At 50.6% G+C, this 13,950-nt stretch overlaps 1 protein-coding gene across 1 annotated transcript in view; it reads right to left on the bottom strand.

The window, feature by feature from the left end:
* Positions 1-13,950, bottom strand: part of PLXND1 (plexin D1) — a 63,451-nt gene that overhangs the window by 13,429 nt on the left and 36,072 nt on the right. The window contains exons 17-25 of the mRNA XM_065749300.1: positions 12,936-13,026; positions 12,561-12,836; positions 11,508-11,657; positions 8,838-8,952; positions 7,776-7,883; positions 7,046-7,158; positions 5,713-5,820; positions 4,515-4,645; positions 3,666-3,864 (exon numbers count right to left, since the gene is read on the bottom strand). Of these exons, the coding sequence (XP_065605372.1) occupies positions 3,666-3,864; positions 4,515-4,645; positions 5,713-5,820; positions 7,046-7,158; positions 7,776-7,883; positions 8,838-8,952; positions 11,508-11,657; positions 12,561-12,836; positions 12,936-13,026 (1,291 nt within the window). The remainder of the gene's footprint in view (positions 1-3,665; positions 3,865-4,514; positions 4,646-5,712; positions 5,821-7,045; positions 7,159-7,775; positions 7,884-8,837; positions 8,953-11,507; positions 11,658-12,560; positions 12,837-12,935; positions 13,027-13,950) is intronic.

Here is a 13,950-nt window from a genome sequence, read left to right on the forward strand (position 1 = left end):
GCTCTGGAGCCTGCCCTGTCCTGCTGGGGAAACTGCTTCGGACACAGTGGGAAGGGAGGAGGCTGAGGACCACGACACAGTGCCAAATGAGTCCCACAGCTACAGGGGCTCCTCACTGCCTGGAGCCAGCAGTGCCCCCTGGGTCACGCTGAGCACATGGCATTGTCCTGCGAATGCACTCAGAGCAGAGGGGCAGCACAGTGTGTGCTCAGACCCTGTGTGGTGTGTGAATGAACCAGCTCTGTCCTCAGGATGTGCCGCATAGGAACCAAATGGCAGCTCAGCCTGCGAGATGCTATTTCTGTTTGCCTTCTTGGCTTTCAGACCCAGGAACTGTGGGACGCTATGGAAATCCACAGAAGCGCTGATCAGACTGCGAGTTTCAAAGAGAGGAAAGAAGGACGGTCAGGCAGGGGCTGCAGATAACACAGCAGGCCTGGAAACCTCGAGCATTGTTCAGAAAATGCTTCTGGAAACAAACCAGCAGTGTCTCCGGAGCTGGCTACTTGGGAGAAAGGAACTTCAACCAGAGGAGAGCAGCACTGATTCAGGACAAAAATGATTTAAAAAAACAAACTCTATCTGGGGCCTTCTTTTTTCCCTCCTATTGTGAATGTATTTTAATGAGGCTTCATTTTCATTTCTGACTGAACCATTACCGGCTCTTAAAGCTATCGGGGTGCTGCAATAGGGCCGCAGTGATGGAGCACACTGCTCTGCTGGCACTGCTTGGGCTGTTTCGTGCACGGGGAGCATGGGAGGCAAAGGTTTTATGCACTGGGGAAGAAGGTTCAGAGCACAGACTGGATTCAGTGTCGCTGCTCCATTAACGAGGCCAACAAGCCATCAGAGATGTCCTCTGGGAACACTCTACAGTCATTTGAAGTCCTGGTGAGGCTGGCGTGAGGGAAACACAGAAAGCAGCTGCTTCTCGCAGGTGCCAGCTAATTTGGGGATGATAATCTATTTGTGTAATGTGACGAATATTGTCCCAGCTCCATCCTCCGCACAAAACGTCGGGAAGCGTGGGCCCAGATGTGAGCACTGTGTCCCAGGGCATCAGCTTTAATCCAGCCACCAACCCCCACCCCAAGGGGCTGGGAAGCACTTCTCAGCATTTTCCATGGACGTGGTACCAGAAAGCACAGACACAGACCACTCCATTGGTGAAGCTCACAGTTTTGCAGAAACCAAGGTGTGCATCCATCGTGCAAATGCTGCACGTTTTCAAGCCTTCTCTGATTCCAATCCCGAGGAGCAAGTCTCCTGCTGCCTTCAATGACAGCTCCTGCATGCTGTCACCTTTCAGAGGGGCAAACCCTCTGCTTTCAGGTGTCCTCCACATGTGCAGCTGTGAGCGGCTGTGGCCACCTCTTCTTCCCAGCTGAAGACAGCTCCTCCAAATCATTTTTGCACAAAACACAAGCGGACAGACTGCTAGTCACAGCATTAATATGAAACAAATGTTTTGAGCATGTAGCGTTGACTTACAAGGGAAAATACAAGCCCTTGGAATTTTTCCACTGAACAATGGCAGGGACCTTTGCAGCAGCTGTTTCAAATAGATGTTGTGATTAATGGAGATCATTCAGGAATGAGAACCAGACCCATCGTCACACGTCTGACAACACAGTGCTGCAGGCAGGCAGGACTCTTTTTAACCAAGGAATGCCTCTCTGAAGGCAACAGCTTTACCCAGAGGGACACAAGGCACATGGGAGGTGCCTGACTGTCACTAATACTTAAGTCGCCCTGAGTTAGAAGCAGTCCATGGGCAGAGAGTGCTTCAGTGGCCCCAGGCTTGGCTTTTGCAGTGGGGAAGGCACCAGTTCTGCTCTGACTGCTGAGAGCCCTCCGTCCCTGTGCACAGCACCCATGTGGAGCCTAATCCTGAAGGGACAGACAGAGCTTCTTCCTCTCCATGTCAGCAGGCAGCAGCCTCTCCTCCAATGGGGTCCCCCACCTCCACCACAAGCATATGATGTGCAAGGCTCTTGGAAATAAATCTTCACTGCTCTTTGTTCATGCCAGCACAGCATGGAAATGCACGTCAGCCTGGGCACTGGAAAAAGGCTCTGCACCGAGGGCAGTGGGTATGGAACAGGCTCCCCAGGGCAGCCCTGTGCTACCAGGGCTCAGGGAGCAATTGGACACCACTCTCAGACATCGGGTTTGTTTGGTGCCGTGCAGAGGCAGGAGCTGGACTTGATCCCTGCAGGCTCCTCCTAACTCAGGAACTTCTGCCACTCTATGGTTCTAGCTTGGCTGGGCCCCTATTTCAGCATCTCTCTGGCCACGCCACTCTGATGCCCACACGGCTAGCACCAGCCCTGCTCCTGGCCCCAGCTCTGCACTGGGACTGCCATGGCCACAGGAGGGCTGGTGCAGGCGTTTGGGAGCTGATAATTAGCTCTGCATCAGGCCCATGTCCTCAGCCTGTGTGATAAGAATTAAACTTTCTTTCCTTTTTTTTTTTTTCCCTGAGAAAGCCTTCTTGTACAATGGCCATTTTTAGCATCACCGGAGCAGGATAAGATAACTCATACAAGGGCTCTGCTCTCCAAGAGAAGAGATCAGCACTTTTCCCCCCCAGTGGTTAAGCTACAGCCACAAAACTGAAAGATTAAAAAAAGAAAATAATCACAAATTCACTCTTTTTCTCTGACAGGCTGGAAAGCCATGCTCTGTTGGCACAGGCAACCCTACTTGTTCCTGTGACTTTTCTTTCATTATAGTTCATAATTATGTGAACTAGAATGAAAGACTAAGAACTACAAAGCCATAAGCTTTAGAACAAAAAGTGATCTTCAGCTGGGATCAGAAGACATTATGATATGTATGAAGACAATGCAGTATTACTTCTGTGACTACAGCAAACACTTTGAAAAAGCGATTTTTCTAAAGGCCTTCTTCAGGCTTTCCCCTGTGGGTATAATGGGGTGTCCTCCAATTAGCTGCTGTGGAATCAATTATGTTATTGCTCAACTCTTCTGAGAAATTCCAACCAGAGCTGGCAAGCATTGGAGATAAAGCACTGAACAGATGGAGACGCTCTGAGATGCCAAATATATTCCTTTTAGTTATGTAGGAAGACAGTCGGGCTTCTGGACATCCTCCTCTCTTGCTAAGACCACCTGGGCAGTGTGGCACTGCAAAGACATGCCCAGCACAAGAAGCCCCAGCACAGATGAGCACGGACAGCACAGCAGCCTTCCTGCCCCACGCCACGATCCCCTCCGGTGGGGTGCTGTGCTCAAGCAAAATGCTGAACTAGCTGGCAACCATCAGTATGGCTATCCAAGCTGGTCAGAGAAAACAACAAATAGCTGGAACTGTTCTGCAAACCTCAAGCTATTGTGGTTGTTTTCCAACTCCCCCGTGGCTCTCTTCTCAACCATGGTAACAGATGCTAGTTAGTGCCCTGGCCTTACAAAAAGCAGGCCACAATAGGAAGCCTGCTGTAAAGACTGATCCCATCAAGTCACCAGAAGCAGCCAAATTTCCAGCTGCCTTTTTACACTCGAACTTTCAATCTGTTGGAGTTTGTCAGCCATTAGTGACAAGGTAACTGGCACAACTGGCAAATATTTAGGTCCAGCTGACTCAATGTCCCTCGTTACTCCTGCATGCAATGCACCTACAATACATTCATCTGGTTCACTTACCCTGAGATAGCTGTACATGCAGATGGACATCCAGTTGGTGAGCATCTTCTCTACCACAGATTCAGTTCTCCTAAGCATCAGCTTGGGGTTTTTGGAAGCTGAAGCATCTATTAGATCCACCAGGAGGTCCTTCATGATGCTGGTGTAGTATTCCAGTTTACCATGCAGTGCAATAGTAAGCAGGGAGGCCAGGTTACACCTGAAAAAAATAACTGCGTATGAATTAAGCACTGAGGCAACAACACTAAACTGTTAACTAGCATAAAAAACACGAAGGCAGTATTTGTGACAGTTTCTGCAGGCTCTCTCAATGGTGCTAAACTCCACAAGCTCTTTCTGTGCTGCTGGACCTCAGGTCAACTCACACACTCTTACTAGTAAACCATATGCATTCAGGAATATAAACACTGCAAGAACACATCATACGTTGCACCTTTTTGTGCTTTGCAAGAAAATGGAGGCCTTTGGCTGCCCATTTCTAAAAGAAAACTAGGAGGCCAGTTGTAACCCTCAGCTGCAATGCATGGCTCAAGATAGCAGCTGGATTACTTAGAGCATAGAGTTTAGGAACAAATCAGTCTTGTCCATCTGCCAGGTCTCTGGTTGAAATTTAGCATAGATGATCAGTGCCTGAAAACCACAGGCCTATGGAAAACATCCATGTAGGACAAGAGACACACTCAGCTGCCTCTCAGCAGCCTCATAGGACCACGCAGAGCCACGGAGCCTCCCTTCAGAGCAGAGACTGTGAGGCAGCAGTCCCACTGCTAAGCTTCCTGTGGGGCACATGGACCTCCTCTCAGATGAGCTGGCTGCCAGTGTGGCTTTGCAGTCTGCTGGAGCTCATACCTGTCCCTAACAGCAAAGTCCTTCTGTTGTTCAAGAGCATGGACAAAAACGATGAGAAAGTGCTTGTTGTTGAGCAAGGTAGAGAACAGTGAGATTCCTTCTTCCATATTGGGTCTGCAGCTTTCAGGGATCTAGAGAATAAAATTAGAAAGCAGAATGAGAAAAACACTGCTTCTTTTCCCCCCACCACAACTTCTATCCTACCTGGCTTCAAGGATGTCCCTGCTAAGCACAGAGCACTGTGCTGAGACCTCCATGCTCTCTCTGCTTGGCACTAGCCAGACTGCTTTCCTGGTGAAGGCACAAATGTAATCTAGGCTGCATCAGAGGCAGCACAGCCACCAGGCCACTGCCCCTCTCTATTCAGCACTTGTGAGACCAACTGGAGTAATGTGCCCAGTCCTGGGCTCCCCACTGCCAAGTGCATGCTGACAAACCAGAGCAAGTACAGCAGAGGGTGCCAAACAATTGTTGTGTAGGAGAGGCAGAGAGAGATGGTGCTTATTCAGCCTTGAGAAGAGGATAACTTCTTGCAGTCTTCAACTGCACTGTGTCAGGGTAGAGAAGACAGCGCTAGGCTCAGTCTGTGATAGCATAAGAGGCAAGGGACCCCAGCTGGAGCCTGGGACACTAATTAAATATAAGGAAAGAAGTTTCCACCTTTATGGTCATCAGGTAGTGGAAAAAGAGCCCTGAGGGTCTGTGGGATTTCCATCCTTGAAGATATCTCAACATTCAGGTGGACATGGCCCTCAGCATCCTGATCTAGTTGGAGCTGCTGTAAGCAGATCTCCTTTCAACCTCAATGACTTGCTGATTCTTCACTTCCTGACTTCTGTTCATCCAAAAGCCAGCTCTGGGACAACAACGGCTTACAGTGAGTCCTCACTTGTAATTAATCTCATTTATGAAGAACTGTGTACGGAACTGAAGGTGACATACACTGTGGCACGCCTAGGAAGAAAGCTCACAGTGGAGCTGGGGAGGGGCTCAGGACACAGCTTCTTCACGTGAGAGCAGAATCTCACAGATCTCTCTTCTCCAACCAGTAAACGCTGATCCAACACTGGTATGTGTTAATTGTTTTCAGTAATCAAGCATTCCCCACATGCCACAAGAAAATGCATGGCACTGTCAACACATGCGAGTATGGTTAGCAACCACTGAAGAACATTTGTTTTGTCAGTGGGTTACTCACTTTCCATTCCCCCACCAGAAGCGGATGGGTTTCCTGGACCTGGGAGCCCACCTGGGAGCTGAGCTGCTGGGAGGGCAGAACGTAGCACTCCTCATAGAGCGAGGAACACTGCAACACAACCAAACACAGCCATCAGCACAGGGACACAGACCACCTCGTGTGCCACACACCACAAGGGAGCGAGACAGAGAAACGCCTTCAGAACTGAAGACCGCCCATTACAAAGAAACACACTGAATGGTTTATGAAGCCTTTACACACTTTCCAAGAGTGTCTTGAATGAGCAAACACAAGAATAAGGGGAGGCAGATGTCTGAGCCAGACACGAGGCTGTTAGAGTGGGGAGACTGCAAATAGACCGATTTGACAGCTAGAAAACCCCAGAAGAGAAAGCATTATGGAAGAGTAAGTCAAAATAGAGAAGTACTGGGTGTCTTAACGTATGTAACTTCTGAAACAGATGGGAAAAATGCTTAAATCTCTAACATTCATACAGCAGCCTGAATCTTAAAGAGTCTAGTGTGCAGATATATAGAGAATGGGTAACTTCAAAACCTGAGCAGTAACTTGTAATGAAACACTCTGCAATTATAAATCATCCTCTCGCTCCTCACCACCAAAATGCAACAGCCTCAGGGGTGAAATACGGCCACGATTAGCAGCACGCAGCAACATGGCAGAGCAGCTGGTGGAACAAATCACAGCACCAGCACATCTGTGCTGCCCTGGAGGAGGGCTCTGGGCAGACAGACCCAGACCGCATGCTCGAGGGGCACCGTGCTGCGGGCACTGTACGCCCAGCCACTGCGGGAGGGGTGACAAAGGGAGAGACAGAGACATATAATGAGCTCTGAGAAGTGGCAGTGCAGCTGAAAATCTTTGGTGGAACGCTGTGTGGAACACAAAGCCACCTTCCACTGAGCACTGATGGGAGATGCCCTGCAGCATTATCTTTCTCCCAGCAGACAGCCGGTTGCAGCGGAAGCCTTTGGGGAGGAGTGCCTTCAGCATGATCTCCTCATATGAGAGAGACAGCTTTCAGAGGAGGATGTCCAGCAGCACCATGCTGGTGAGCTAACATGGCTCCCAGAGCTGTGCCTCATCTGCCTTCCAGCTCTGCCAGGCTGCAGCCACACCAAGCATCCTAACCTTGCTCCACAGCCCGGGAGCTGTGACTCCAATGTTGATGATAATTAAGGCTGAAATATATGACATCTAAATATATAACAGAGGAATGATTTTGTTACACTGCAATAACCCTTTGGCAGAGGGAAAGCAGAGCCCCGATCTGGTTAGGAAGGAATTGCAGTGATTGGGTGCAGAATGGCCTTACTTTGGGGAAGAACGTCCGGGTCACGAAGTGCTTGTACTCCAGGAACGGGATCCCTTGGCTTCGATTCAGCTCCTTGGTCAGGTCTGTCATGTCTGTCTGCAGTTCTGCAAAACCTTAGGCAAAAAGACCCACAGATGCTAAGAGCTCTGATAATCTACCAGCTGAGGCAGGCTGGTACTGAAACATGCTGCATGTCTCCTTTGTCTTCTCAAGCCTTCTCCTGTAAGTGGGCTGAAGGAGGGCTTCCTGGCAGAGCAGTCTTTCAGGGCTTACCTGTCAGCACTACACATCATATTTTGCAGCACATACAGAGAGAAAACCTCCCCCACCTCCAGGACACCAGCCCTGGGGCCTGGTTCTGCAGGCAGACTTCTGCACCTGCAGCACAATGATGTACTTAGCAGACAGCAAACGCAGACACTTGGCTTGCTTCTCCCACTGCTCCAGCAGGAGCGTGCTGCAATTTTTGTTGCCCATTAAAGATTAGTGTGACCTTCAGGTGGCTCTCCACATGGCCAAGGGCCATTAACCCTGAGACTTGGACATCAGTGGCACCAAAGCTAAGTGTCACGTACATATCCCAGTGAAGGAAAACGGCAACGACAGAAAGCTTTCTGTAAGTAATTCTACAGATTTCTACAAAGGAGAAGGTGAACAGCTTCAACTCTACTATTCTGCCATCTCCCTCCCAGTCTGGGCTCCTCTGCACTGCCCTGTGTCAGTGACTTACCTTTGCGGATTTCCTCTCGGATCTGTGACTCCATCTCCTCCATCTGGAGCAGGGTTTTCTGCCAATAGCGCTCTGCTCTGCGGCTCTTTGTGCAAAACACAAAGAGAGCTGGGGGAGAGGAAGGGAATGAGCTTTTGGACAAGGACAGCAGGAGCAGCTGAAGCAGGACCAGAGTGGTCCTCTGTTAACAGAGTGCAGAAAGCTAACTTCAGCATCAGCTTAACACCTACAACAAAACTGGCACTGATTGGGCAGCTGGCTACTATAAGTATAAATAAGTAAAAGCAGCTGGAATGTAATGACCATGCGTTGATTGTCATCTTCAGTTTATGTCTGGGCTGTCTACATTTAGATAAAGTGTTACAATAGCGAATCCTGGCTGATAATGATTACAGATTTTAAGAGATTTACTACCTGTACTACAGTGTTCGTGTTTGACATTCTTCCCATGCCTCCAGAAACGTGCTTCTAATGACTGGTGATACATTTAAGAAACAGCACGTTTTACAACCCTTATTAAAAATAAATTAAATACCTATTAGAAACACCTCGTTTGTTGTGAAACCATGAGTTTCTTCCCATACAGTTATTCTAAGCATGCAACAAAAAGATGCCAGCCAGAGGATACAGGTGTGCTGCACAGCTTCCAGTGTGCTTAGCAGATTGTTGTGCCTGCTCCAGCGCTGCAGCCCAGGCACTCTGGCAGGCATCTGCTGCTGGCTGTGACTGCTGGGTCAGACAGACCTCTGCAGCAGGACAGCCATGCCTGTGAGAGGCTACTTAATACTATTAAGAAGCATTTGGGGGAAAAAGGGCGATGTTATTTATAAACATCACAGCCTCAAATCCACAGATAAACCATGAATTCAGTCAACAAAAGTCTCCACACTGTGGGAAGCTTCAGTCTGGGGTGCTGGTGTGGTTCCTCACGAAGAATGGCTACCTGCTGCCTTCGGATCACAGCTGCAGGTTTCCTGACATGTGAGTGAGCCATGGCACCCCTCCATGTGCAATAAGAAAAACCTTGACACAGCTTGAAAACCCACTGCCCTGTTCCCTTACCTACAACAGAGAGGACCAGCAGAATGCTGCAGATCACAATGGAGACAATGATGGCAGTCTCTCCTCCACCAAGGTGCAGCATTGCAATTGTGTAGTTGAACTTTCCAACTTGGATCTGCAGAGGGAGAAATGAGAACCGAGCAGCATTAGGTCAGGGGCTCAGAGGTGGAGCGAGGAGGGACAGGAGGGACATGGGCAGTGCTGGACAGACCTCACCACGGCTCAGCCCAGCAGGCTTCCTGGGGAGCCCAGCCTGTGCCTCTCACAGCCAGCCCGTGGGGCTCTGTGCGTGTCAGAGCAGCCCAGCTCCCTGCCTGCCAGCCCTGGTGGGAAGCCAGGCTGCCCATGCCACCTGCAGCACTGTGCCCATCACAGCACTGTCAGTGCCACCACAGTTCCTGGGGGTGGCCCTGTCCTGGAGAGAAGGCGGTAACACAAGCACTGCTGTACCACTGCAACCAGGAAACCACTTCCACTATCACCCAACCTTGTGCCTCACTTCCACTATCACCCAACCTTGTGCCTCACTTCCACTATCACCCAACCTTGCGCCTCGGAACAGCCTCAGTCACAGCCACGCTCTCCTTTCTCCACAGGCAGAATGCTCCTGCTTGGGAAAACAGGGGAGAAGAAACTCAAAAGTTTTTGAAATGCAAATAGAGTAAGGGAATAAAATTGAATAACAATTACAATTTAGGATTCTGTTAAAGCAGAGGACAGCAGAGGAGTGCTGGCTCTGCTCTGCCCGTGGCACTGAGCACCAACCAGACAAGCTCAGGGCTCGGTCTCCTGTTGCCATAAGGGAAGGGGCCAGGGGCAGCTGGCAAGTCTACTCAGCACAGCTTAAAAAAGGTCCTCCATGCCTCTGGGATGAAAGGGTTCAGCAGCACCATCTGATAAGGAAAACTCATGACACTGCAGTCTTTCACTTCTGGAAATGAGTTTCACTTCCCTACAGGAATAGGAAGTGAGAGAAACTTGAGCAAAAAGTGGAAACGAGGAGAAGAGATGGAAGGATCTTAGGATTACAACTGTGTCATGGAGCAGCTCCAGGAAAGGTGCACGCTGTGGGGCACTGCAGCACGGCTGGGCCCAGGTGCTGTCACTGACTCACATCTGCCAGAGCATCAGTCCCACATCCACCACCACCTTTGTGTCTAAATAGTGTGGTCATGGATAAAAGTGGACTTGAAGCCCCCAGCAGCCTTCTCTCATTTATTTCAACAGTCAATTCAGTATAATTTTGGTAAGTGGAATTAATGAGGCTGTGGCTTAGTGCAGAGTCCAGTGGGGATGGCCAGAGCCAGGCAGCACCAGGAAACCAGGACCCATGGCCCCAAGCCCCGGCCTGCCCTACACAGCCCCCACATTCCTCCTCTGCTCTGCTGTGTGGCCCCAGCCAGCTCCCATCCCCTTGGCCTGTGAGCACGGCCACACTGCAGGCACCATCAGGTTCCCAACCAGGACACAGACCAGCAGAGGGCTGCTGAATCCTGCTGCTATCACTGCAGAGCTCCAGCAGCACTTAACAGAATCCTGGCAGTCACAGCAGGCGTATCAGCTCACCAGAAGAATTTGTATCAGCCAGCGAGCCAGTGGGACTTTCACAGGTCCTGATAAACCTCAGTGGTGCAGAACAGCAGGGGACACTGTGCGAGTCTGGACCTGTGCTGCCAAAGCTATTAGAAGTGAGTTATAAAGGCAGCTGTGAGCAACAAAAAGCCAGCAATGGTAACTCCAGCCACACATGAAGGTTTGGTCAGGGCACACAGAGATGAACACAGGCTGGCTGTTCAGCTGCCAGCACACTCAGTAGCTACGCAGTACTGCAGTGCTGGGTATCGTTCCCCTGCTTCCTGAAGACTTACTAGGACTTCCTCTAAATGGCTTACATCAAACCCAAACTAGCAAACTTGAAAATTCCCTTTTATTCCCAAAGGAATTTCCCTGTTTCTCAGTTCTCATTAAAAAACAAAATTGCCCTATTTAAAATTTCCATTCAGACGACTTTGGAAATTCTCCTACTTCTGCAATTCCACGTTTTCAGTTTGCAGCTGAATTTCACACCGAACAAACCACAGCCGGTTCACTGGGAGCCCTCCAGCACAGCAGTGGCACGAGGCTGCGTTTGGTCTCAGGGCACTGTGACCCTGGGAACAAACCCAAGGCTCCCCAGGCCTGAGTACCCTCCATGTCCAGCAGCTTGCTGCACTGCAGTGAGGTTCGGGTCTTATCTCCTCGTGTAGCTCTTCTGCTGGCCATAAGAGACCAGATGATGGACAACTGTGTGGAAATCCCCCAAATCATTTCACAAGGGCCAGAAAGAAAATCACCGCAGGTGTCAAAACACATCACCTGCCTGGGACTTCACAGCACCTCACAAGAGCTGACAAAATCTCTGCTCACAAATTGCAGCTCAGCTCGGCCGCGTGGCAGAGCCCCAGCACCCGCGATGCCGGGCAGCCTCAGCACTGCCCCTGGCACAGGAAGCCCTGGGACACTGCAGGCACTGCCCGCTGCCCATCCCTCTGCCCACACAGCTTTCCTGCAGGCTGCTGTCAGTGGGCTCGGGCAGCCACACTGGCACAGCCCTGCGTGTGCACACAGCTCCCGGCACGCGGTTTGCAGCACAGAGCCAGGCTGCCCAGCCAGCGGCCGCTGGGCACTCACCGTCACAGGCAGCTGTCTTTCCGAGGTGCTCAGCGACTCATTGACGGAGCAGTGAATGACTTTGTCCGAAACAATCTGGATCTCACAGGAGATGAGGCCAATTTTCACCTGGTACTCGCTGCTCTCCAGGCCCAGGTTGTCAGGCTCTTTCTAAAGACAAAAATAAAACCAGGATGTCGGTCTCCTGAGCGGCAGCTGGAGTGGCAGTGGCCTTTTCTGCTTTATTTTCCATATTCCCTGCTGGTTTTTCAGACCTGAAGGCGCTCTCCCTCTCCAAGAACATTCTTCCAGCACTCCACACGAAAGCCAGAATTGGACCATTCCCATTTTTCCTCTTTCCCATTCCTCACTCAGCATGGGACAGGGGATGAACAAGCCCCTCGTGGAATCTGGGAAGCTCTGCTTTTGATCTGCCCTGGCTCAGTGCCACAGATAAGGATCTGAACGCCCACCTGCAAGGGGGAAGGATGTACAGCAGAGGAGGCAGTGAGGGGATGTGGCTGCGGGGTCTGAGGCGGGGGGAGCACGTTGCAGCAGTAAGGATATCCTGCAACCAACAACGGCCTTTCAATTAGTGCTGCACATTGTCTAAGCCCCTCTGAACTGCCATACCCCAACTTCCTCGTTAACTGAACCAAACTCAGCAGCCAAAAGTGAAGAATGTACGACTTGTTTCTGCAGGAATGAATATCTATTGTCAGGACCTTCTGGAGTATGGGCCTGACTTATGCCAGTGCACTGTTGTTTTTTTCCATGCATCCAGCATTTTATTTTGCTCCTTGCTATGACATCCCTGAAATGCAGCTCTCTGTGCTCATGCCTTAGTGGGCACTGCCAGGATCGACTGGCTGCAGCTCCTGGAGAGCAGCAGGCAGAGGCAGCAGGACATGTGAGTTGCCTGAGCATGACTTCTGCTGCTCCCATCCTCACCCACCTCCTTTCTCTCCACTGCATCTGCAGACAGATGCTGCACTGCTCCTTAGGACCGAGGAGCTTCCCAGCTGAAGCAGGCAGCACCCCAATGGAGCAGAGCTGTAAATACGGCTCTCTTACGTGTATAACCAGCGTCAAGGGCTCGCCGGGATGGTGCTTGATCCACTTCTCCTTCTTGGCTGTGAAGAACTGGGGGTCAGCGTAGTACTCCAGGCTGAACTTGCTGATGTGCAGGGCCTCCTCCGGGTACATGTCCTCATCCAGAGCTGGGCGATCATCTGTGTAGAGGCGGCCATTGAGGTAGAAATCAACAGGAGCGGGCTTGCTCCCAGCAGTGATGTTGGAGGCAGCTGGAGAAGGGCAGGTGATCATGGTGTCACTGTGAACCTTACAGATCTGGAAGCAGGAGAGCACGAGCGTCAGAAAAGGCATCTGAGTGCTCTCATCCAGAATCCCCGCTGCCCATTATCAGGTGACATCCAAGGGGGCACCCACCGTTTGCTCCCTGCCGATGGCACGGACCACCATGGAGACGTTCTGGACCAGCTCAAAGCCTCTTCCTTCCAGGGTGATGATCCTGCCCCCGCTTTGAAGAGATGGGAAGAAAAAGAGAATGATTGCAGAAAAGGTGCCCTTGACAACGTGAAGTGTCAAGGTGCAACAGCTGGGTCTCACCTCCTGTCATTTTCCCAGGGATTTTTCCCAGTTGTCTGAGCAAAAGCCAAAGACCTTCTCTTACTTGCCACAACCATCCACTCTGCTACTGAGAAGCAAGGGAAGGGAGGAGGAGCAGCTGCCCTGGTGGAAAGGGGCGGCCTCTTCCAGCAGCAGCAGACTGTTCCCTGCTCCCAGTGCCCAGAGGAGCAGGCTCCCTCTGCATGCTCAGGGTACAGAGCACACTGCCCAGGCCACCAGTGTCTCAAAAGGCTCACCAGACCACTCAAAGCTGGGACAAGTGGATATTCCCTTTCCCTGCCCCATGGAGAACTCCTCCTAGGGAGTGAAGAGACTCCTTGTGAGGCTGACATGGATCCTGCATCTCCATCACTTCAGATTTAGATCAAAACTTGAAAATTGTTTTCTGTTTCAGCTCTGCTGCCCGTGGAATGTGAAATCTGGGCCTCAATGTGCAGCCAATTAGTGACAGTAACAAAAGGACCCCGATGCTCACAAGACTGCTAGGCAAAAAAAAGGGCTGGAGAACGTGCAACAACTCTTCTGCTCTGGACAGCAGAAGACACCCCCTGAATTTACTTTCCTCTTCCTCCATACCATGCCCAAAGTTTGGGCTACCTGTCAGGGAACAGTCAGGATTCATAAACCCTATTATCTCAAAAGCACAATATGTTCAATGAGTTTGGGTCCAAGGCCCTAAGAAATCTTTCCCAGTGCTGTAGGTACAACACTGTAAATCCAAGTCTCTATCTAAGTGCCTGTCACGCTTGCAAACTAGTTCACAACTTCTGTTCTGCTGTAAACTTTGCTTACACCGATCATTTCAGCAGTGCTC

This window comes from Cyrtonyx montezumae, unplaced genomic scaffold, assembly GCF_038088225.1.
Source record: "Cyrtonyx montezumae isolate F1298 unplaced genomic scaffold, pur_monq_1.0 scaffold_6, whole genome shotgun sequence".
NCBI lineage: Eukaryota > Metazoa > Chordata > Aves > Galliformes > Odontophoridae > Cyrtonyx > Cyrtonyx montezumae.